Below are 25,461 nucleotides of genomic sequence, written 5' to 3' on the forward strand. Positions count from 1 at the left end.
ATGTGACATGGGGATAGGGGTTGTGTTGGTGCAGGATGGGAGGCCCTTGGCATACATTAGTCAAGCTTTGGCCCCAAAGCATTTGGGACTAAGCATATACGATAAGGAGCTGATTGTAGTATTGTTTGCAGGGGAGAAGTGGAGGCATTACTTGGAAGGGAATCAGTTTGTGATAAGGACAGATCACGAGAGCCTTAAATTTTTGTTACAACAACAATTACATACTCAGCTGCAAAAAAAGGAGTCACCAAATTGCTATGGTTGGATTATGTGATTCAATATAGGAAAGGTAAGGAGAATGTAGTGGTTGATGCTATATCAAGAAGGGAAGAAACAGGCAGCTGTCAAGCCATTTCAACCATAGTCCCTGATTGGGTAAAGGAGATTTCAGCTAGCTATGAAAAATCAGAATGGGCTATGACCCTTGTCTCACAGCTAACCATTCGGCCCGCAAGTAAACCAGAGTAAACCGGGGTACTCTCTTTCAGCAGGATTACTGAGATTTAAAGGGAGGTTGGTGGTAGGGGATGATGACCAGTAGAAGGAGCAGATTTTGCAGTCCTTGCACAGCTCTCCCTTGGGGGGACATTCGGGGTTAAGGGTCCCCTATGTGACTGCATTTGTCTTGGCCTGTGCGGTATGCCAATGTTGAAAGCATGATCAGGCTGCCTATCCTGGTCTGCTGCTTGGCCATTCCGGGGCAAGCTTGGGAACAAATCTCCATGGATTTTGTGGAAAGATTGCCCAAGTCTGAAGGGAGGGATGTTATTTTGGTGGTGGTGGATAGATTGACTAAATTTGCACATTTCTTGAGTCTGGCCTACCCTTTTACAGCTCAATAAGTGGCACGTCTATTGCTGGATTCTGTTGTTAAAATCCATGGACTGTCACTATCCATAGTTTCAGATAGGGACAAAATCTTTACCAGCACCTTTTGGCAGGAGTTGTTCTGGACAAAATATAACTAAAAGTATATTCTAGAATAACAGCCCCCATGTGCTGTCACAGAATTACAAAATAGCTCCTAACCAACAATGGGGACTACTTACAATGCTGCCCCTCTAATTTCCCTTGGCTCGTGACACTTCCTGATCTACTTAAAACAGTTCCCTATGGTAGTTCAGTTGTTGTGATTTCTTGGGGACAAGAAATCTTTTAAGAGGAGGGGAATTGTCCCGACCCTAGGGGCAATAGAGAGGTAATATTATAATTGAGCTACATATTGTTTATAATTCTGTTAGGTGCACATGGCTGCTGCTATTTTCATTTGTGCTTTCAGTTACAATAACTGAAGAGCAGCCCGCCTATGCCTATAAAAGGCCACTTGTAAGAGGATGGGGATTCATGTGAATGATACTTGAATCTTTTCCCTCTACTTTTCTGTTCTCTCCCTCTCTCTCGAACCCTCTGTTCTACTCCAATTCTTGCTGTTCTCCCTCTCAGTCTAATTCTCCTTCTATTTTCTCTCTAATTCTCAATCTGTACCCTAAATAGCCTCTGTCAGATCTTAGGATCTGACACATTGGTTTCATTGTTATGCATCTCATTATGCCATTACTCACGGTTATGTCTAGGATGGCCAGCATTTCTATCAAGGATTAATTGTCTGCATGATAGTTATGTGTTTGCAACTTATTTTTTGCTTAAAGATGTCTTACACTAACACCTTAAATGTTTTTAGTCAAGGGCTTAACCCTTTGCTTCAAGCTTCTGTAATGGTGGAAGGCAATTAATTTCTTATTTTGTTGAACAAAATGCATGCAGGATTTCACTTGATTGCCACATGGTCAGAGATGACCATTGAAAATTCTCTGGAAATGGCTGAATTAGAAAATGCTTCACCCTTTGAAGCAGAGAAGTGGTTCATACTTCCAGACTTGTCTCCAAATTTGTAAGTAACTTCCATCCCCCCCCCCTCCCCCAGCGCCCGGCGGGAAGTTTACCCCGAAAAAAAAAAAAAACTTTCCTACTTCCAAGTTCTTTGAAAACTGCCTCTATGTTGCCTCTTTCCATTTTTGCTGTATTACAAATAGTAGCTGCCATTTCAATCCACATTTGGTCCAATCTGTTGTGCCTTATACTTTTTCCTTGGAAATAGTTTGTTTTTCTTCTTTTAATTTTTACCATTTGATTCTTGGGCTTTGTTGCACATTGTTTTTTCCTCTTCTTCATTTTTTGATATGGATGTTAATGATCATAAGTCTATGTTGAGTGGTCAGATATTCTCCTGGTGTAACTTCACAAATCTTTTCAACATAAGCGATCCTCTTGTTTCATAAGAACATAGTCTCTATTTGGGTAGTTGATAAGAGATATTTTATATGTGATCAAGTGCTCTTCTCATTTCTTAAACTTACTGTTGGCTATCTTGAGCTTATATGCTGTGGCAACATCCGAAATAGCTTTACCTTCATTATCTAATCTCCTAATCAACCTCCATGTACGTCTCTATACCCATTCTCTTCCTTGCCCACATGACCATTTAAGTCAGCTCCTATAACGATCTTTTCTCTTCTAGGTATTTCTTGTACCAAACCATCTAAATCTTCTAAAAAAATTTTGTCCTTATCTCTTCTCTTAACCCAACTTGTGGTGTATAACATTATTCATAGTCTTTTCTCCTAAAACAATTTGGTTGCAATAATCATATCTCGTATTCTCTTCGCATTCACTACCCCCATCCTTTAAAGTCTTATTCATAATAATCTCCACTCCGTTCCTTGCCCTATCCTTACTTCAAGTGCTAAAGTTTATATCTGGGTCCTTTCAACTTTTTAACCTTCTCTCTAACCCATCATGTCTCTTGGAGGCACATTATTAAATTTCTTCTTCATTGTGTCCGCCACTTCCCACCGATCTTCTTGTCAAAGTTCCGTTTTCCTTGACCCAATCCTTAATCTATAATCTTGGATTAACTTGTATCTGTCCATGAAAATGTGGGAACCCTCTAGAGTGATTAAGAGAAATGAGCTTCCTTTTGTAGTTTGCATACCTTTTATTGCAGATATTCCTTTTCCTATGGTGTTATTGAATGTAATCTAGGAATACTGTCTGGAATAATATGTTGGTATAACATACGATTCTCACTGTTCAGCACTGATGGATCCAGTGGAAACACAACTGGATTTGCTTCACAATTGCATCTTTTGGTGAATGCATTGGATATGTCCTTTCAGGCTCAATTCATCGAAGATTTTGTCTCAGGTTTGAACACTCAATATGCTTGTCCTGTCATTTTTACTTTACATATGTAATTTCTTCAAGAAGTCACAGCTTCTGCTTGTAACAACTCATGATGCAACGTTAGATTGCCAAAATTTTCTCACCCTTATTTTTTCCGTAGCAGTTGAAACTCCTGGATCTGACAATTTGAAGTCTTCCGCTATCATACCTCCACCAACTGTTCTTGACCGTGTGCTTAGAGATCTCTTTCATGAGGGTATCCTTTTCCTTTTTCTTTTGTCATCTTTTGTTTATTTCCACTATTGTGATTGATTCTAAATTGACGAGGGGAACCTTCAGAAAGTCCCCTACATTCTCTTGTGTGCTTACATCTTTTTCTGAGTTCTTCATTTTTGTCTTTTCTTAGCATTCAGACTGAAGTAGCTAAAGTGTCTATAAAAATGCTCCTCACCTATATGCACATGAAGCGTGGTTCCTACATGCATGTGTTAGTCCATTGGATTCCATTATGGGATGTTGCGGCCCATTTAAGTGTCAGTATGACCAGGAAATAACTTCTTACCGGACTAGTTTTTTCAGACGTTCATATAAGATCAAGGAGACATTCTGCACAACTATTGTTTTTCAACTGAATTCCTGTAAAGTTTCACTTTCTGTTGAAAGTTAACGCGTTTTGATATTCAAGTTGGAGATTGATTTGACATGCATTGCAATGATGCATCCCCATGCTCCTAGGCCTCCTTGGTAAAGATGGTGAACTTTACAATGTTTCTCTTTCTATTGGCACCTTCCTCTGTATGTTGCCCCTATATGCTGTAGAAGTTTCTTGCTATTATAAATGTAAGCTGAAAAGAAGTTATTAGATGTCATAATGCTTTCGTTTTGAAGGTTATGGCTTCAAATTTGTGTAGATTTTGTGCACTGTTGGCTCCTGGTTGTTGTCTGCCTTGTTCTTATTGTATACATTTTGCAAGTAATCAGTAAAGACTAGAAAAAGGGAGATTCTGCTATAAACCACCAAAAGGAAAAACAAATACTCTCTGTACTGTCAAAAGCTCTTCCTTCCCTCTGCCTCCATCATGACATTATATAGGGAGGAATAGTTATCCAAGCATGTCTTGAATTCTACCTCTGAATAACTTGACCCTGTGAATACACAACTCCAACACAGAAGCTGGCATCATTATATTCTGAATATCAAAAGTAGAGTGAAAGAGGCTTTAAATATCACAGGCCACACTATACATTGAAGTAAAAGGATAAGCAACTGATTCTCCTGCCATTTTGTAAAAAGGAACATTAATCCAAAAGCAAATGTTCTTGTCTCCTGAATTAAACATAAAAATGTACACTCATGAGTCTTGACCCAAAAAATAAAATAAAAAAAGACAAGCCCCCCATAGGGGAAGGCATCTGTGTTCCTGACCGTTGTCCAACCTATCTATCAAGGGAAATTTACTTTCTTTGTCAACCAAAAAAAATAAAATAAAAAATTGAGTGAATAGAAAAGGCTCCTCCTGTTGAAGGATCTCAAACCCATCAGTCTTCTCCTTGTCCAATCTAGTAATAAGATTGTCAAGGATGTTACAAAAGGTATCATGGACTCAGTTAAATCTTTTTCTTCATTTCTTCTTTGTCTTCTTCTAGGTTTCTTCTCTATTCTTCCTGGATTCTGTTGCTGCTGCTTCCTGCTGTAATTCTACTTCTCTCACTGGGTTCTTCTTCTCTTGTCTTCTTGTTTTCTGTTTCTTTTGTGCTGCTGTGTTCTTCTATACCATTGCTATGGTGTTTATTGTGCCACATTACTTTGGAGGGGATAGCAAAAGAGGGAACGGAGGACCAAAGAAAACCTGGTGGGAAATCCTTAAAATATAATGGCCTTACAGATGATGTGCCCATGGATAAGGATATCTGGGGATCTAGAATTGATGTAACCAACCCTAGTTAGTGGGATTAAAGTTTGTGATGCTGCTTGTTATCACTTTGGAGAGGAGCAAAGAAGCATTAGAACGTGCAAGTGGTCCACTTGTCATGTTGAGGGAAACACTTTGAAACTGGTGATGAGATGAATTGCTAATGTCATGCTTGTGGTGGGGTAATGTAGCAAGGTGGTTGGATGTGCTGACAACACTTTGGCAATGATTCCCATTTCCCTAGGACATTTATTACTTGCATATCAAAAAATATGTTGAATTTTGTTGCCAAAACTTGGCTTTCTTAGCCTATGTGCCAAGCTGCTGTTGCAATTCATTTATTTCACTGTCTGCACTTCTTTTGCAGTTATGGAATATATGTTTATTATGCTTACATTGGATAATCACTTCCTTGGGAGGGGTGGTGGTTGGGTTTGCACTTCATCACATTTTTGTTAAAACAAGACGGGGAAATAAACATACTAGGAATTTATGTGCAATACAAATTCCATTAATCTGGAAAAGCCTTTTAAATTGCCTAAAATTTTGTTACATAGTGCTATATAATCTTCTTTTACACTCTAGAACTGAATAGAGCAGACTGGGCTATGATATATTGTGTTTCCTTCATGACCACTATTTTATGCAACCTGCAGAAGTGCAGCCTTCTGATTTGACAGAGGGTGACCATAAGAATTCACGAGCTATTAAGGGTGCACCACTTGAGTCACTTTTTGCACAGTTCTGTTTACATTCGCTTTGGTTTGGCAACTGCAACATACGTGGTATGAATTTAACAGAAGAATGGTTTCTTGATGATGAGAACTCATCTGATTTGGTCATTGATAGATTTTCACTTATGTGTGGTCATTTCCCCTATTTTGACTATACTTTATTTACGTGCTTGATTAGCTATATCAGTGCTCTGGGTGGAGTTTGTGAGAGAAGTTCGTTGGTGTTGGGAAGAATCACAACCTTTGCCCCGGATGCCAAACAATGGTGCAATTGACCTTTCAACTTGTTTGGTCAATCAGAAACTACACATGGTAATACTTCATTGTTCCATCAGAAAGATGTTAGTTAGATTGTTTCCTTCTGCATGTTTGGACATTATGTTCTAAGAATTGAGGATTCTGAAAGACTACAAGCTTTATCTGTCTGCCTTCCTCTTTAAAGAATGCAGAACTTGAATCAATGCTTCTGTCGATGAGCTGCTGAACTTGGTTCATCATCTTTACTTTGTATGCTTGAAATGCAGAGGGAATTCTAATTCAATTGATTGCATTTAATTAAATCTTCTGAATTTTAGACCTCAAGAATGTTTAGGTGGAGTGCTGCAGATAGATACCATTATTATATCTGGTTGAAATTCATTGTCTCAGTAACTTACCTTCGTATTCTTTATGATAGTTGTTTGTGTTGTATTATGGATGGCCATTACTTGGTGATTAACATAATTGAAAATTTGACCCTGGATTAGTTTTGGAGCAGTGCTGCTGACACTTTAAGCTATTGAATGTGCAGAGCTGAAAAACTTATCATAACATCCAGAATTTGAGCATTGGAAAATTAGATTCTCCACTGGTACAAGCAAGATCTTCACTAAGAAGACAAATGTTTTTTGTCTTGAAACTCAAGTCACCTCCTTTGGGCTAAAAATTCTGACCTTTTTTTTAGCAGATGTTATATAGTACTTAATTGTGTGAGATTAGCCAACTTTATTGAAGATTCAGCACAATTTTAATTTCCAGAACTTAATGCAGTTATCAGTCAGCTCCTAAGTTTATTTGATGTTTTTTCAGTAAAGTTAAATTTTCTTGTTTATGGAGATTCTTGTGTAATTCTGTGATGTTCTTGATGTAAATTCATCATCATAGGAATGCTATTTGTGAAAAGGTTAGCCTTCTTTTCAAGGGCGAAGCCATGCGAGGCCCAGTGGGGGCAATTGCCCCCACTGGGCCAGATTTTTTTTAAAAAAAAAAATTATTTTTTACAATGGTTTACTATTAAAAATAAAGAAAGTTATATTATAGTTTACTATTAGAAATAAAAAAAAAAGCAAGTAATAAAGAAAACAAATATATAATGACCCAATAGTAACCATCACAACAATTTTTATAATTTGCTCATTATTTTTTTTTTTTTATAATGATGATGCAAAAAAAATAAAGTATTGAAGAAAATTGTGAAGCAAAGAAAGCAAGTATGGAGGAAATTTATATTGAAGAAAATGAACAAGTTAACAAAGCAAGTATTGAGCAAATTGATGTTGCACAACTTCTTATGGATCCCGAACTAAGAACTCCAATAATGGATTACAATGTTAATCTTCGAAATCAAATTAAAAGAGTCTACTTGCAAAGAGGTCTGTGTCAGCCCTGAAATCAAGATGATTCATTCCAGTTTGGTTCAATGAATTTGGTGATTGGTTAGAATATAGTATAAGCAAACATGTTGCATTTTGCTTATACTGTTATCTTTTTAAAACAAATAATGGGGAACAAAGAGGTGATTCTTTTGTGAAAGAAGGGTTTAGTAATTTTAATAAGAAAGATAGACTTCAAGTTCATGTTAGAGATGCCAATAGTGCACACAATCAATCTCGAAAAAACTGTGAGGCCTTAATGAATCAAGAGTAAAATATTGATACAGTTTTCTTCAGGCAAGTAGAACAAATAGGGTGTGATTATCTAATTCATCTGAATGCGTCAATTGATTGTGTTCGACTTTTTCTACGACAAGTACTAGCCTTTTGTGGTCATAATGAGTCTGAAGATTCCAATAATTAAGGTAACTTTCTTGAACAATTGTAATTTATAGTATGAAAAACTGTAAGGAATAATTGTAAGAAGTTTTTATATTTTAATATTATTATTATTATTATTTTATTTTTAAAATTATATTTTTTGTATTTAAGTTTACCCCCACTGAATCAAAATCCTGGCTCCGCCCCTGCTTCTTTTTCTTAGGTCATCTTCAAATGATTGTGTTTCCTTGAAAACTGATATTTTTTGGACATTGGCCTTTGAGATATTTTTGTAGTTCTGTGTTTGATTGCAGACTACTTGTTGCATGTTGGCATATAATAGCCCTCTTCAGACCTCTTCAGATAGTGATACCGCTAAAGCAGTTCCAAACTCCAATGGGCCAACTAATTATAAATTATGCCACTCATGTAGCTTGGGCTTCTTGAGGATTTCTGCAACCACATGATGACAAATAATTACTGTATTCATGAGTTAGAGGTTGACGAGATGAAAGAAGAGAAGAACGACATGGTGAGGGGGGGATGGAGGGAGCATTATTGGAACCACACGTGCATGTAAATGTTTAAGTTATTTTCTGGTTGGCTTTCACTTTCTTCTTCTTTAGCAATTGTATCCATTGTTACAATTGATATTGCATTTTTTTTTGTGCGACTTGCTAAAGACAAATTCCAGCCAGTATCACATTTAGTAGGTTAGAGCTAGCTACTTTTTTTTCATTTTGTTCAGTTTGTAGGTGGATTTTGTTTACAGAACTGCCATTCTGACATGCTGTAATAATCTTAATATCTCTGAAGTACCTTCTTGATGTTCACTTTCTGCATTTTGTACCTTCTTTTAACTCTTTTGGGGTTTTCTTACTTTATTGTGGTGAAACTTTGATTTATTTATTTGTCACTTCATTGTCAGCTTGCAATATGCATTGAGAAGAAACAACGAATAAGTAAAAAGTATCAAGATGGTGTTATAGACAAGGATCTTACTTCTGCTCCAGTTGAGGTTGGGTTTTTTTTAACCTTGCTATTAATATGCTTGTAACATCTATGAGAAGTAGATTTTTTTTGGCTCTCCTTCATGAGGGTTTTATGTGACTGTCTGCAGGTGGCTGGCCAGATGAATGGGGATTTCTCTCACAAACAGGAATCTGGTGGAGGTTTTGTTGGGGAACAAGACAGGTGAACTAAGCAAGTGAGATATCCTTTGTTTTTGTCATGAAATACTAACTTTTGGCCTTAGTACTTCAATCTGATACTCCAGAAGCAAAGTTTAATATGACCAATTTGAATACTTTGTTCTGCCTGTCCATGTTATTATTTGTTGGCATGACACTTAAATATTGCAGTAACATCATTTGAAAATTTTTCAAATGATTAGGCAACATTATTAAGTGTTTTCAAACTTTAAAAGCTAAAGTTATGAGGCTCATCAGATTATTAGTAATTGGGTCTACATGGTGTTTCTTAACTTTTAAATCATTCAACATAGTGCTTCTAAGTTATGAAAATTGGAACTCAGAAAAATTATAGCAGCTAATGACTATATGCTTTAATATTTTTTTTTCCAATTGTCTCCTATATTAAGGTGACACGTCTTTCTTCTGATCTGCTATTTATTTATTTTCTTCTTTGTTGCATTGATAACCCTACTACTTTTCATCAGTCATGTTTGAGACCTTCATAAAAGTGTACTTTTCATCCCCAGAAAACCTTATAATCATGCTCGCACCGCAAACCTTTTCTCTACTACAAATTGATTTTATTTACATTTTAATTTCTTCTCAATATTCCTACAAAATTTTGAATTGACCTAAATATTTCATTATTTAGCTGAGGCCCTCCAGTCTTAAATAATCTTGACATAGTTATTAGCCAACAAAAACGACCGGTAGCTACAGGTTGCTATATCATTTTACTAAAGAGATCTTATGTTAGAATTATGTGAAGGTAGCACATTCTGCTTATTGCCCTTGTAAGTACTTTATTTGTTTGATTCCTAGCTTCCTGCTGACTTTGCAGCTCCTTGACGTCAGATGGTTTGCATCACCCTGAAATATCTAGTTTTAATTCTGAGGCTCAGAATGTTGACAGATCTGCTAATCGTGTAAAGAGGGGGTCAGCTGGTGCTGTGGATATGCTGCTTCTAAAATCAAAACAGAACATGCATGTTCCATTTACCCAGGTTGTTCTAACTTCCAATGGACTGGCTTATCTTTCGTTTACTTTTTGTTACTCTTTAAGAATATTGGATAGAATGATCTTGAATGTTGTTCTATTATTGGTTGCAGGATGCACCAGTTATGACAGAAGACATGCATGAAGAGCGACTCCATGCCGTTGAAGACTTAGGTGATTCATTTGTAAGCTCAAACTCTTCATTAGGAACTAATTAGTTTTTCTCATTGACAAATGACTAACTGGATTTAGTGCTACTGAACTTCTTTAACAATTCATCATGTGCCATATAGGAAGTTTAATACTGATATAAGGAGTCTTATCACTCTCCTAACTGGAATTTCAGTGGACCTCCTTCTGCATAAAAAATTGCAGTGTTATTTTAAATTTTTAGATGTTTCTCTTTTTTTTTTGGTTCTTTTTTTTTTTTTTAAAAAAAAAAACTTTAAGCACTTAATGTAAATTCCTTATCATAATTTTCCGCTTAAAAAATCATTGAATTTTGTGGCAGAAAGAGTTAAATACAGGCTTCTATTAATGCAGTACAGAATCTAGTTGGTTTGGTCATGTGAATTCGGGCACATGGATGTACTTATGGTCTACTCCACAATTTTCTCAGGACGAATATATTTTGTTCAAAGAGCTTGCTACAAAACTTTATGCATATGCTGTATGAAGAAAAGCTAAAGAGGTATATTTTGGAAAAACAAAATGAAGCAAAAAAGGCAGTTGGTGAAGTAAAGTGAAAAGCTTATTAAATTTATTCCCATGACTTAACACAAAGATGGGGAAAGAGATACATGTACACTATCTAACACAAGAGGAAGAAAAACAAGGAATTAATGCTAAGTGAAATGCATAAAAGATGAAAATCAAAAGGTAGGACAATCAAGGAGAAATGGAAGGATTATTTCTCAAAGTTATTTATTGAAGGTGGATAACAGGTGTTTTGTAAGGAAATTTTTTGTAACTATGAAAAAGATAGGAATTACATGCTCTGTAGACATATTCATCCAAACGAAATAAAACAAGCATTGAAAAAGATGAAGAATAGTAAACTAGTTGGACCTGATAATATCTCAATAGAAGCATGGAAATGCATGAGAGAGGAGGACATTTGTTGGTCAACAGAATTATCTAATGTGCTCTTTAAGTAAAAAATGATGTCGGATGAATGGAGAGCACTTTAGTGCTTGCTTCTAAAAATAAAGGAGATGTGCAAAGTTGTGAAAATTATAGAGGGATCAAGCTAATGAACACATTATGAAACTTTGGGAGAGGGGATTTGAACTACGGTCAAGGAGAGAAACCAAGGTCTCCAAAAACTAATTTGGTTTTATGCTTAGCAGGTCAGCAATGGAAGCTATTTACTTAAATTTATGCTTAAGGAAGGTTACAGAGATGAACAAAATGATTTATGTATGGTATTTATATGACTCCTTTTGCTCTTGTGAGATGAAATGGAGGAAATTTGTTGCAATAGAGGGAGAGAAAGACCAAGGAAAACTTGGTGGAAAACTCTTTAAACATGACATGCGATATAATGGCATCATAGTTGATATGGCCCTGGATTGAGATGCATGGAGGTCTAAAATTCATGTAGCAGACCTCATCTATTGGGATTCTTCTTGTTGTTATTGTTGATGAATATATTTGGTTCACTAGACCTACTCATAACCATTTGAACTGGTCCCAGCTCAGCCTAGTACTAGTGATACAATATATAAATTCAGGTAGCCCACACTTCTACAGCTAGGGTTTCTTAGGTTCAATGATTTTCCGTTAAAGACTTTGGTTGTGATGTGATCCCTATGATTTGAGCACATTAATTGGCCAAGTTGGCAACACAATATTAGTCTGCAAACACTACAGAAGACAACCATATTTGGTTTTGTACGTCCTCTTTTCTGCTTGTGATGCTTTGTATGGTCTGTGAACTTGGCAGTCTTTTTTTTTTTTTTTTTGACTCCTGTGCTCTTGCAGTCTTGCTCTAGGTGTTCCCAGTTTTCTGACAAAAAAAAGGTCTGGCATGGAATTTGGCATAAGATTTTGCCACACTGTTCTTTTGCATGGATTTGCATTGTCAATGTGACTTTTACAAGTCCATTGACATTATGAATGCTGTGCTTCTTACCCTAACTTGGTCAGGAGAAGTTGCAGTTGATAATGATTTATTTATATATTGTGTACATGGGAATGTGGTAATAGGTATTAACAGTGTGCTTTTGTTAGGAAGATATTTATGCATTTTATACCATTGTCATATTGTTGATGTTGTCTCTGCTAGAACTAATTACCCCAGAGCTTCTTTGGGAGAAATGAAATTTGATATTCATAGCATGTTAACTGTTTTGGTCAAGTGGCATATTAACTGTGATTGAAATGTTGATTTTTACCTTTTATCTTTAGGTTGGCCAATGCCTGAAATCCCTGAAAAATAAAATGGTTTTAGAACTGCTTCTTTCTTTTGTTTGGCAAGTTGAATTGTGAGTCATTGCTAGTTGTGAGGTTATATGATTACAACTTTCATGTTCTGAAGAATGATTGATATCAACTGAGGAAATATGTACAACCATTTTGTTGCAGAACTTCTCTGCTCAGTTGGAGAGAGATATATTATCTTCAGGTAAATGACCTGTACATTTATAATTTCAGTTTCTAGACATGCTAAACGGTTTTGTTGAAGGCACGAAGTCCTAGGCCAGAAGGCGTCTTTCAGCTATCAAAAAGGGTAAAAAGCCAAAGGGTTATCAAACATCTATTAGTTTCAGTTTAATATTACTACTGTTTGTCTGAAGGTGTTAACTGCTTTATTCAGTCTCTTACATTATTTTATTCTCTAATGCATGGGATTAAAAATCAAATGCAAATGCAAACTTATCAGTATTTAATGCACTCTTCCTGCAACTCCATTGTAAACTTCCCATAGTATTTCCAAAATTCTCAACAAATTGTTTCATCATAAAGCTCAATGTTCTTCACAGACTTATTTTGCTAGTTCTCTGAGTTGATTCTCGTAATAAAGTTGTCACTTGAACCCATATAGTTGAGGTCATTCTAATTCAGTTATAAACTATCAATAGTTCGATCTTAAAAAGTTGTTACTGTTTGTTTGAGGTCATTCTAATTCACATTCAGTATATAAAGGTCCTGTTAAATTTGTAGATTTCATTATATTAACAAAAATGAATGTCTTCTTGGGAATTTCCAAAATTGAAGGCAGTTAATATTATTTTTGCATCGAGGATATACTTTGAAAAATAGTCACATGCAAGAAATATATTCAATATTTGGTCAGTATGAATATGTGGTATGAACAAAAACATGGATATGCAATAAAATCTGAATTAAAATTAGGCGTTGTCTATCTGAGGTACTAACTCAGTGCTGAAAAGGGAAGAAAAAATGAACACAAGATATGTGTGATATGATATTTTCTCCTCCTTATTCAATAGGAGATTGTTTTACTGTTCTTCCATTTTTTCTGCATTGTTAAATATGACCTAAAACTTGATTTCTGCTTTTATTTTTTGCTTGGTGGAAGATACAGAAAACATTTGCAGGTTCTCATGAAATTAAGTTGTTTTTAGTGTAAAAGGTTCTACCAATTTTTCAACTGGGTGGCTCATATGCTATTATTTCCCTTTTTCTGTTCTTGATTCTTGTTTCATGGTGTTGGGATTATGGATCCATTTGTTTTGTTAAATATTATCTGATAGTTCTTTCTTTTTCTGTTCTTTGCTCGCGTATCATGGCTTTGGGTTATGGATCATATATGCATTTTTTTTGGGATAAAAAGTTAATAGCCTGTGATTCATGTTCTTTCAAATTAATTTACTGCTTGATGTCATTGAAATTTGAACCAGACATGTCAGCCTTCAAAGCAGCAAATCCAGATGCTGTATTTGAAGACTTCATCAGATGGCATTCACCTAGAGATTGGGAGAAAGACGACCTTGGAGAGATTAGAGAGGTTCCCAAAAAAGACGCAATGGAAGGGTTAAAAAATGATTGGCCTCCTCGAGGACAACTTTCAGAGAGAATGTCTGAACATGGGAATTCATGGCGAAAAATTTGGAATGATGCACCTGCTTTGCCAGTCTCTGAGCAAAAGCCACTTTTGGACCCCAACCGAGAGGGAGAAAAGGTAAAGTTCTTTGTTTATGTTCACAATATGCAATTTATTTTTATTTTGGATGACCATTCCCTACACTCAGAGAGAGAGAGAGAGAGAGAGAGAGAGAGAGAGAGAGGGTATTCTTGTGTGTACATGAAGCATTGAGGTGATAGTTATCTTGCACTTAATGGCATGGGTTTGGTTGGCCTCGGGGTTCTGATCTCATTTATAATTGTCTCTGCAGAGGCCAGTTCCATATTGGCTGTTTGAAATGCTGACTTTAAAGGTGGCTAGGATTCCCAAATGAGGACAACTAACTATACAATTATGAGGGGCTTATTCCAGAGGCCTTAAATTGGATTTCATTAGGAATCTCTATTGATCAAGCTTTTGTCAAACCAAGGCATAGGCCCTCCTATCTCCACATTCTCCTAGATCTAGCCTGCAATTCTATCTTCTATAAATCCTGTGCGGATGCTTCCTATGCTTTTCTCTCTGCCTTGTCTTGGTGATTTAGGACAAATATGATATTATGAGAATACCTAATGATTGAAGGCTTATCCAGGGTTTTGATATGTAACAGGTCTGTGGGAAATTTAGAGGCAGAATAAGGCTGAAAAAGTGAATTTGGGGGTTGAAAGCATGGTTATGAATATAATAATCTGATATTAAAGATTTTTTTTGGGTTTGGGGGGGGGGGGGGGAGAGTTTCTAGGCATCACACCTACTATTAGAATTGCATCACACAATTTTGTCACATTCCTAAGGGTAGGACAGTAATTGTGTTTCTCTCTTATGCTTGTTGCTTGTACATAGTTGTAGAAACGATTGTGCTTTACCGGTTGTACATTCCGGATAGTTGTATTGTTGAGGCTGGAAGTCTATAAATAAGCCATATCTAGAGGATGGGGATCATCATGTGATATGAATTGAATCCTTTTCCTCCAGTTTTCTGTTATTTCTCTCTCTCTCTCAAACATTCTATCTCCCTCCTTTCTTGTTGTTTCGCTCCCTTTCCGTTTGAATTTTCCCTTCAAATTCTCTCTAAGCCCCAATCATACCTAAAACGACCCCTAGCTAGATCTGAGAATCTGACAATTGGTATCAAAGCTAGGCGATTCCCAGCCTTGCGACGAAGAGTGTGACATCGGTGAGAAGCAAATATGAGCAATTGGAGTTCATCGCAGTCGCTATCAAATTTTGGAAAAAGGCATGATCGATAAATTGAGAGGATGGTGGAAGGAGAAGGGACTCGAATGAAGCAGCTGGAAACTTGATTGGATGTGATGGAGATTGGGCTTCACTAGAATTAGGAGCAGCTGGTGGATAGATTGGAAATGATGGAGCTCGGGATTCACCACACTTAGGAAAGAGGTGAGTTGTGGAAGAGCAGAAAATTTGGCAACTACAGAGGCAATGCTGTCACTGGAGAAGAGTGTCAGGGTGGAGGTCATTGGTGTTCAAGAAGATGTCTTGGGCCTCAAAGAAGAATTTGTTAGTTTTGGCCAACAATTGAGCACTTTCCTAAGTATGTTCTCCCAATTACCCAATGCGGGTTTATTGGTGGATTTCCCTCCAAGATCCACCTCAGCTTCAATCTTAGCAAGATCAAGGATTCGATAACGTGCTCCTGATCCTCTAGAAACATAGGAGCGATTGGAGTTTGTGCCGAAGACATCCACCAGGGGAGTTTATACAAATCAGTATCACACTCCAATGCTGAGGCTGGGAATACCGGCATTTGAAGGTGATAGGCCATGATGGTGAATTCGGCGCTATGAGCGGTTCTTCCACCAGTACTGAGTAACTGAGGGCCAAAAGGTGAATCTGGTTGCTGCTTATCTTAACGATGTTGCAGATGCATGGTTCCAAGTCTGGAGCAGGAGGAGAATTAGAACTTAATTGGCATGAATTCGTGGAAGATTTCTGCACTTGTTTTGGGGAAAGAATGATGACAGATACTGTAGAAGAGTTCAACAAGTTAAAGCAGGAAGGTGATGTAGGACAACAGTAATCCTCCTCACATTTTCATCCCTCTTAGTCACATTTCTAGCTTTCCTACAAGTTGCTACTACAGCTATATAACCAGTTGTATTTCAGTTCTGTTTTTAGGTGTGTTTTGTAAATTTTTTTTACATTTACAGCTGCCTAAACATTTGTCTAAAAAGGCTGCCCAGCTGTATCAATTTACAGCTGCCTACCTTTTTGTCAAAGATGGCTGCATAGCTGTAACAACTTTATTTTCTTGTGTTACAGCCCTATGACAGACTGTATTTTTTCTATCTCCAGCAGCCTATATAAGAGCCTGTATTGTTGTAGTCTCAACTACTTTTTCATCAATCAAGATTACTACTTATGTGTTATTAAAATCAAGTATTTTCTAAAGAGTTTGAGATTGTATCAACTTCAACTCTGGTTTGTTTTCCTAGCTGGTTTGAATTGTTTCAACACTGAACCAGTTTTTTTCTATTTGTTTCACTGCATCAGAAGGTTCAGTAGATGAATATCAAAATAGGTTTGAAAAGTTGAAATCATTGTTACTACTCTCTCATCCAACCTTGGATGAACCATATTTTGTGTCTAGTTTCATTAGTGGCTTGAATGATGAACTTAAACGAACAATTAAGATAATGCAACCGGCCATCATCAAACAGGCTACAAAGAAAGCCCGGCTTCAGGAGTTAGCCTTGGAGGTGATTTTTAAGGAGCACAGGATGTTACCTAAGAGTTCTATGGGGAGCAGTCTACAGGGCAGTGGGGGAGGAAATTCTAAGACTATCAATCAGGTGGTACAAAAGGGAAACCTGGCTCCCAAGGCTCCACTCAACCTAGCTCCTGTGAAGTCTCTTTCTGTGGAACAGAAACGGCAGCTCGAGCTGTGCTTCCGATGTGGAGAGAAGTGCATCTCCGGACACCAATGTAGGAGACAACTATTGCAGATGAAAGGATAGGAAGAAGAAGACGGAGTAGAGGAGACTGATGAGATGGAGGTTATAGGAGGAGCTGCAGGGGAGGAAGATGGATATATATCATTGCATGCCCTGCATGGCTGCCCCTCTGGAAAGATAATTAAGGTGAAGGGTTTGGTGGGAAAGAAGAGGTTGATGATTTTCATTGACAATGGAAGCACATGCAGCTTCTTGGATGAGGATACTGCCATGGACTTGGCAGTGTCCAATGTAGGCTACCCTTCCCCTATCAGTTACAGTTGCCAATGGCAACAAAATGATAAGCTGACTCAAGTGCCAAGGCTTTAAGTGGATGATGCAGGGTCGAGAATTCACGACTGAGCTGCGGATCTTGAAATTAGGTGGCTGCAATATTGTTCTCGGGGTGGATTGGATGAAGATGGTAAGCCCTCTAGTTTTTATTTTTATAAACTAGAGGTAACTTTTGAAAGGGAAGGGAAGAAGCTAACTCTGACAGGAAGTTTGGAGGCTGGTGAGTGTAAACTGATGACAAGCAGAAGGTTGCTGAAATTAATTCAACATGGAGGAGCTGCCATAGCTTAGCTACATGCTATATATGCAGTGGAGTTGGAGGCTGGAAAAGGGGAGGAAGGAGGAAGTACAACAGCAGAAATAGAGGATCACTCATGGCCTGCACCCACTTCCGCTCTACATTCTCTCACTGAGGCTGCAATTTTGTGTTGATTACTGCCAGTTAAATTATCTCACTGTTAAAAACAAATTTCCCATTCCAGTCATTGAGGACTTAGTAGATGAACTGAAAGCAACCACTATCTTTTCAAATCTTGACCCAAGGGCTGGAAACCACCAAATCCGGATGAGTCCAACCAATATTCCCAAGACTGCTTTCAGGACTCATCAAGCCCTCTATGAATTCTTAGTTATGTCATTTGGCTTAACTAATGCCCCTGCCACATTTCATACTTTGATGAACTACATCTATAACCCCTATTTGAGGAAATTCATCCTCGTGTTTTTCGATGATATCCCTCTTTTGACCAACATTTGATCCACTTGAGGACAACCTTCGAAATCCTCAAATCTAATTAGTTATTTGTGAAGAGTTCCAAATGTACTTTTGTTGAGAGAAAAGTGGAATACCTGGGTCACATAATTACTAGAGAAGGAGTGAGCACAAATCCTAAGAAGATTGCTGTTATGGTGGAGTGGCCAAGGCCACAAACTATCAAGGAGTTGAGGGGCTTTCTAGTCCTAACTAGATATTATAGGAGAGTCATCAAGAATTATGGCATCATAAGTAGGCCATTGACTAAATTACTTAAGAATAGTTTTTGCTGGAATTCAGGTGCGGAGGCAGCCTTTCAGGCATTAAAGAGAGCTATGACACAGGCCCCTATGCTAGCCTTACCTAATTTTTCGAAGCCATTCATTTTGGAGACAGATGCATGTGAGTCTGGGGTAGGTGTTGTTTTGGTGCAAGAAGGTAAGGCCTTGGCCTTCCTTAGTCGAGCCTTAGCCCCAAAACACTTGGGATTAAGTGTATATTGTCATGACCCAAAGAATAATAGAAGGGCATCATTGTAATAGGGTTGCAATGGGTTGTTAGGATGTTTTTACAAGTTGTTAGAAGCACATGGGTGCTGTTAGGATGTTAGAAATTAGTTAACTAGCTACTATGCCTATATAAAAGCCCCATTGTAAGAGGAGAGGATATGCTTGAATTGATTAATGAAACTCTCATTTTCCTCTCTAAATTTCTCTTCATTCTCCTTCTCATTTCTCTTAACTTTCTCCCTAATTCTGTTCAATCTCCCCTTTCATTTCTTCTCTGTTCTTCCCTAAATTCCTTCCAATTCCTTCTAAGACCCTAGCTAAATCCTAGGGTCATGACAATTGGTATTAGAGCAGTTATTCCTTGGTTGTGGTTTTGGAAAATCAATAGTGTTTGATTAGATTTGAAGTAAGCAAGCCATATTCAAAGTGGAGCAAGACGGTCATTAAAAGCGAATTCAAGCGACTCTTAGTGGAAGCGGATGAGTTGCAGAATTCGGCGATTTCGGCAGATACGAGCGAGCAAGTAATTCTCGATCGAGTCTTGAAGGCTAAGCCAGCAGTAACTCTCAGTTGTGAATTCAGTGAGCATTGGTTAGAAATTGCAAACGAACAGGCCAAACGATTCAGAATTGGCAGGCGACTTGGCCAGATGGATCCGATTGTGATTCCAACAAATTCTTAACGGTTGGGCTCGTATTTTGGAGGCGCAATTGGGCAGTTGGAGTAGGCGCGATATGACGACTCCTAGGGGAGTTCTAATTGATCAGAATTCCCAGACGAGCAAGGCCTTCCCATCCTCAGGGCTATTTGCAGGAGAATTTTGAAGAAACTGTAGCCATCGATTCTCGATTTTAGAGAATTTTGCTAGTTGCAGCACAATCGCTCAAGGAAGGCACTGTCGGACTCAAAATTTGTAGGTGATAGAGATTGGGTTAGACGTGGCAATAGGAGTCGCAACCAGTAGGGGTCGGTGATTGGGTTGGCGACTTCCCTGGGCGGCTAAGGTGAGGCGATTGTCGCCTTTGAATCTGGGCCCTCCTGTTCGAATATTGAGAGGAAGCAGGTGGTAGCTTCGAAGCTGGAATTTCGACTGTCGAAATAGATAGCAACAATATCTAGAGGCTGTTTCTCTGCTGATAGCTGAGACAACGGGTTTTTGGTTGCAATTGAATTCCGACACTCTTGGGTGTTAGTTGCGTTTAACATCCAAACAAATTTTCGACGATTTTGGGTCGGAATTGAGGACAAAGCTGGTCAGAAGTAACAGGCGTGAAGTGGACCAAGTCCGAGGCGATGCGGGCAGTCCCAAAGCGATCGCAATTGTCCAAGATTAAGCAATCTTGGTTGAAGATTTAGAGCCGATGATTCTCGGTAGCTCCTAGGAGCGATTCAGCGATAGAGAACCCATAGTGGCACTGGCTGATTGGCTTCGAGGGTGATTAAAGCCAATTTGGTAGAAGTTTGGCAATTCTTGTTTGTCGTTGGGAGGTGAAGTAGGTTAGGCAAGTCCTCCGACCAGTTCTTGATGGCTCTGAAGGTGGCGGAATAGGTCTTGGATCTCGGCTAAGAAGCCTAGCAATTTCAGTATTTGATTCCAGCAAAGTTTGGAGTAGCTGGGAGTGGATTGTGGAAGGCGAATTTGGATCGGTGATTCTTAGCTGTTGAATTCCAGCGCTCTTTTGTGGTAATTCTGATCCGACTTCATTATTGAAGCAGTAATTTCAGGTGGTAATTCCAATCAAATCCTAGGCTGCTAGTAAGGTAAACAAAGGTTAATTTTGGCTTTGAATTTTGGGATAACTTGTTTGAAGAAGAGCAGTATGTATATAGCTCATTTGTCTTCAAATTATGCTGATTGTGAAAAATCAGCTAAGGGGAGCAGTGCATGTAAGAGACCCTGGGAGCCTCAATTGCAGCAAAAAAATTCTTCATTTTTAGTTGAAATGGAGCCTCAATGGTAGCCAAAGAAGGTTGCATTTTCAGTGGGGTGTCTCACTGGCCACCTCAGACAATCAGATCCTCAATGGCAGCAGAAAAATGCTGCATTTTCAATTGACCAGAAACATCAAACATGGGGAAAGGATTTTGAGAAGGAGATCGGCCAAGTTGACAAGGAAACAAGAAGTGTAATACATGAAGAGTGCAAGGAATTCGATCGAATGTTCCGTGAGAAGCTGCAGGAGTTTGCAATGATACTGATTAAGAAATATCATTACAATTTTAAGGCGGAATACTTTGATGATTATCGAGGAAGTTTTAACAAAGAGGAATTCCTAAAAATGGAGCAGTCAGAGGAGAAGTGCAACATTAGAAATGATATTAAAGGTGAATGGCATTATCCAAAAGGAATCTCCAATGAACATATTGATAGGGCAGCAAAGGCAAAAGGAGAATTAAAGGAACACATCGATTCCTTTGGAAAAGAAGTTCTCGATGGTGATGTTTTTGAGATTCTGCAATAAGAGCAGTCCAACTTTAAGGAAGAAGGGGAAGAGGAAGAAGAGGAGGAGGAAGAAAAGAGTGAGGAAAAGGAATTGGAGGATGGCACTCAATCAATTGATAGCCTCTCAAGCACTCTTACTAGTGCTGAGATACTTGGCCAGGTGTCAATCATTGAGAAATTGTTGGTTGGAATTGAAATTGCAGTAGCTCCTAATGCTAATGTTCACAAACAGCGAAATTGCAGTAGCTCCTAATGCTAATGTTCACAAACAGCCTTGGTTTGAGTATCAAAGGCAAGTCTACAATCCTCCATTGTTGCATTTTGAGGATGTTGTTGATATTTCTGCAACGAAGCATGGCTGTGGGTTGAAAGGGAAGACAATAACTGCAACTAAGGATGAAGGTCTACCATTCTTACTTGTATTGGATGGTAAAGAACTACTAATGGAGGTCACAGACACAAATAGTCTTTATGTTGGACTCCTAGTTTCAGCTACTAAGTATGTTTGTCCGGAATTTGCTGATCATGCCCATAGATTGGAGATCAAGTTTGATCGGGCAACTATTGTAGAAGGTGGGTGTATTGGATTTGAACGCTATCAGGTTGCTCCCATTGAAGTTCTAGGCCAAATTACGCCTAGGATTGATCTCGGACACTTAAGAACGAGGAAGAAGAAGATGCCTACAAGGAGAAAGAAAGAAAGAAAGAAAAATCAGATAGAGAAGACGGGAATTGGATGAAGCAATGGCTACTTACTGCAAGTTCTTGGGGACAAGAACTCTCTCATGGAGGGGGGAATTGTCATGACCCAAGGAATAATAGAAGGGCATCATTGTAATAGGGTTGTAATAGGTTGTTAGGATATTTTTACAAGTTGTTAGAAGCACATGGGTGCTGTTAGGATGTTGGTAGAAATTAGTTAACTAGCTACTATGCCTATATAAAAGCCCCATTGTAAGAGGAGAGGATATGCTTGAATTGATTAATGAAATTCTCATTTTCCTCTCTAAATTTCTTTCCATTCTCCCTCTCATTTCCCTTAACTTTCTCCCTAATTATGTTCAATCTCTCCCTTCATTTCTTCTCTGTTCTTCCCCAAATTCCTTCCAATTCCTTCTAAGACCCTAGCTAAATCCTAGGGTCATGACATTTATGACAAGGAGTTAATAGGAGTGTTGATGTCAATCGACAAATGGAGGTATTAACTAGAAGGAAATCAGTTTGTGGTTAGAACTGACCATGAGAGCCTCAAATTCTTGATGCAACAGAGGCTACACACACAACTGCGAAGGAAAGGGGCATAGTTACATGGTTCGTTCTTCTCCCTTAAGAATCACGAATTGGTTCGTGCATCCCAGTTTGCGGTGCATTTTCAAACTAGTTCGTAGCGGTGCGTGCACTAGGATGCTACAATCAACGAACCGGAGTTGAAAATCAGTGCCATATCTGAGATTTTGGGGCCCTGAGGCGAAATGAAAAAATGGACCCCTGAATCGGCCGGTGAGGGCAAGCCACCGGGCATCGGCCACGAGGGCGAGCCGGCGAGGGTGCAAAATTGCGACAAAGTGACGGAGTGAGAGAGAGGCAGTGAGAGACGGAGAGCGAGCCACCGGCCACGAGGGCGAGTGATCGAGCAAAGCAACGAGAGGGCGAGGGGCCACGGAGCAGCGAGAGGATAGAGAGGCAGCGAGCGACAAAGCATTGAGAGGCGAGGGCGACAGAGGGAGTGATGGAGCGAGAAAGGCAGGGCAGCGAGCGAATCAACGAAAGTGAGAGAGGGAGCAGGGCAGGGACGAAGCTTTGCAGAGGGGGGGGGGGGTGGGTGGTTGGGCCTGGGCAGTGGTCCCTTACAAAGAGGGAGGTTTCCAATTTATGGGCCCCCAAATAGTCAAAATTTATGGGCACCAATGCAACATGTTTTGCTTTTCAAAATTCTGATTTAATTAAGCATAAGTCAATAAATAATGTTCGCCAATCAAGTAGCCTTTTTAGTGTGTATATATATAGTGTAGTTTTCTTTCTAATTAACATTGTTAAGTTTTATATAAAAAAAGAAAAATTGTGAAATTATATTAAACTTATTGAATTATGAATTTGATAATGTTAAGAACAAATCGAGCAAAATTTTTAAACGTACTATGTCCCAAAATAGTGCACCAACTAAGCTTACCCCTTACGTACCACATATCTAGCTAGGTGATGTACCATGTACCTGAACCGGTACCACGAACCAAAGTATACCGCATTCTTGGTAACTTTGGAAAGGGGTAACCAAGCTACTTGGGCTTGACTATACAATACAACACTGGAAAGGAAAAGAAAATACAGTGGTTGATGCACTGTCAAGGAAAGAGGGAGTTGTTAGGCTATATCAACAGTAGTGCCTGACTAGGTGAAAGAAATTACAGCAAGCTATGAGCAAACTACTTGGGCAAAAGACCTCATGACTCAACTAGCAGTTCAACCTGCAAATCAATACAGTTTTACCTTGTCAACTAGATTACTCAAGTATAAGGGGAGGCTGGTTATGGGGGACGATAGCCAGCTCAAGAATATAATTCTACAATCCTTGCACAACTCACCATTAGAAGGACATTCTAGTTTAACTGTCACTTACCACAAGGTGAGGTAATTGTTCTACTGGGCCGAACTCAAGCAAGATTTGACCACCTTTGTGTTGGAGGCTTGATCTAGTATGTCAGCGCTATAAGCATGAGCAAGTTCCTTACCCTGGTCTACTACAACCACTTGACATACTAGATCAAGCCTAGGAATAAATCTTTATAGATTTTGTGGAAGTATTACCTAAATCTAAAGGAAGGGATGTCATATTGGTAGTGGTGGATAAATTGACAAAATTAGGCCATTTTCTTAAGCCTAGCCCATCCATTTACAGCCATTGAGGTCGCTCGACTATTGCTAGATTCGGTTGTTAAGATACATGGATTGCCACTGTCCATTGTCTCGGATAGAGACAAAATATTCACTAGTAACTTTTGGAAGGAACTATTCAAGAATTTGGGAGTGAGACTACATATGTCAATGATCTATCACCTGGAAACTGACGGGCAAACAGAAAGAGTAAATCGGTGTTTAGAAACTTACCTTCAGTGCATTTTTTTTTTAGACCAAAGAGTTGGAACAAGTGGCTTTCAATGACCCAATGGTGGTACAATTCAAATTTCCATAGCTCCTTGAAGAGAATCCCATTTGAAGCTCTCTTTGGCTATAAACCACCCCTACTGCTTGTAGTTATGCAGTACTCAAACATTGAGGTGGCGGTAGATCAGTACTTACAGCAAAGGCAGGAGGCATTACAAGTGATTAAAAAGGAGCTCACCATACAAAATTGAATGAAGCATATGGCAGATAGAGGGAAGTGTCACCACCCGTCTCCTGGAGTACCTGCTAGCATAGGCAATCCATGAGAAGGTCGCTAGAGAAATGGCACAAAGCATCTCAATGACACACACAACTCAGCTTACTATTACTTTACAACAATACACAGTTTGATCAGTCATGTCACAACATCTGCTAAGGTATCTACCCAAGGCATTACTGCCATGTATTACAAAATAGCACCAGTGGCGTGCCATAAACTTACAGCAAAATACCTCTTTCTCTTCCCTCTCCCTGTTTCAAAAGGAAAGGACAAAACACTCCCCAGGACCCTTTGCCCGAGGTGACTCTGTACATGCTACATACTCCCCCGATCAGGTGTGGCTAGACTCACCACTCGTTACTGCCTTGCCCTTATTTGGATTGACACAGAATAAACAAAGTGAGCCATAAAGCTCAGCAAGCATATCATATAGAAGAAAATAAGCATTGGAGGCTTAATTGCAAAGGAACCAATGGCACAAGAATTCATGAAGTGGCTAAGGTTCACATGCCAATTACACAGCTCCCCCCGTTTATGATATAAAGTTGTTATTCTTTTGCCGCCTTAGTAAATTGTTTGTACTACACGCAACAACATGCACTCCACACACGAAACATACATAAAGATGCCACAGAAGCATTGTGGATCTTCGTCGACCCTCATCCCGACTTCACCCCGAGTGAGTCTAACGAGCTGTAGCTCCCTCGGTTATCCACCAGGCATACAAAGAGTTGGATATCTCCATCTTGCGGTCACATCGCCGTGCAAAATAATAAGTGTGCTATTGTGAGTATCAACACGCCATACACACACAACATATGTTTAATTGCTTCAAGTGATTTCGGCTAAGCACCAGTGTTAATCCTTAGAAAACACGGGGTAGAGCAATACCCCAACGAAACCATGGGTTTAGACACTCCAAAAAATCGAATTTTCCACATTTGTGGAAGTCACCGACAACACCAAATGGACCCGCTTTTACCATCCCCATGAGAAAAATAGG

At 38.8% G+C, this 25,461-nt stretch overlaps 1 protein-coding gene across 5 annotated transcripts in view; it reads left to right on the forward strand.

Annotated features, from left to right (window-relative positions):
- The window catches only part of LOC127797071 (uncharacterized), a 44,185-nt gene that overhangs the window by 12,238 nt on the left and 6,486 nt on the right, over nt 1–25,461 (forward strand). The window contains exons 10-20 of one of the 5 annotated variants that reach the window (XM_052329570.1): nt 1,765–1,891; nt 3,095–3,204; nt 3,344–3,439; nt 5,753–5,881; nt 6,009–6,142; nt 8,771–8,860; nt 8,963–9,036; nt 9,877–10,039; nt 10,146–10,217; nt 12,619–12,658; nt 13,899–14,179. In XM_052329570.1, the coding sequence (XP_052185530.1) occupies nt 1,765–1,891; nt 3,095–3,204; nt 3,344–3,439; nt 5,753–5,881; nt 6,009–6,142; nt 8,771–8,860; nt 8,963–9,036; nt 9,877–10,039; nt 10,146–10,217; nt 12,619–12,658; nt 13,899–14,179 (1,316 nt within the window). The remainder of the gene's footprint in view (nt 1–1,764; nt 1,892–3,094; nt 3,205–3,343; nt 3,440–5,752; nt 5,882–6,008; nt 6,143–8,770; nt 8,861–8,962; nt 9,037–9,876; nt 10,040–10,145; nt 10,218–12,618; nt 12,659–13,898; nt 14,180–25,461) is intronic. The other 4 variants (XM_052329574.1, XM_052329573.1, XM_052329575.1 and 1 more) reach the window with 4 other exon arrangements.

The sequence above is a fragment of the Diospyros lotus genome, chromosome 3 (assembly GCF_014633365.1).
Source record: "Diospyros lotus cultivar Yz01 chromosome 3, ASM1463336v1, whole genome shotgun sequence".
Lineage (NCBI taxonomy): Eukaryota > Viridiplantae > Streptophyta > Magnoliopsida > Ericales > Ebenaceae > Diospyros > Diospyros lotus.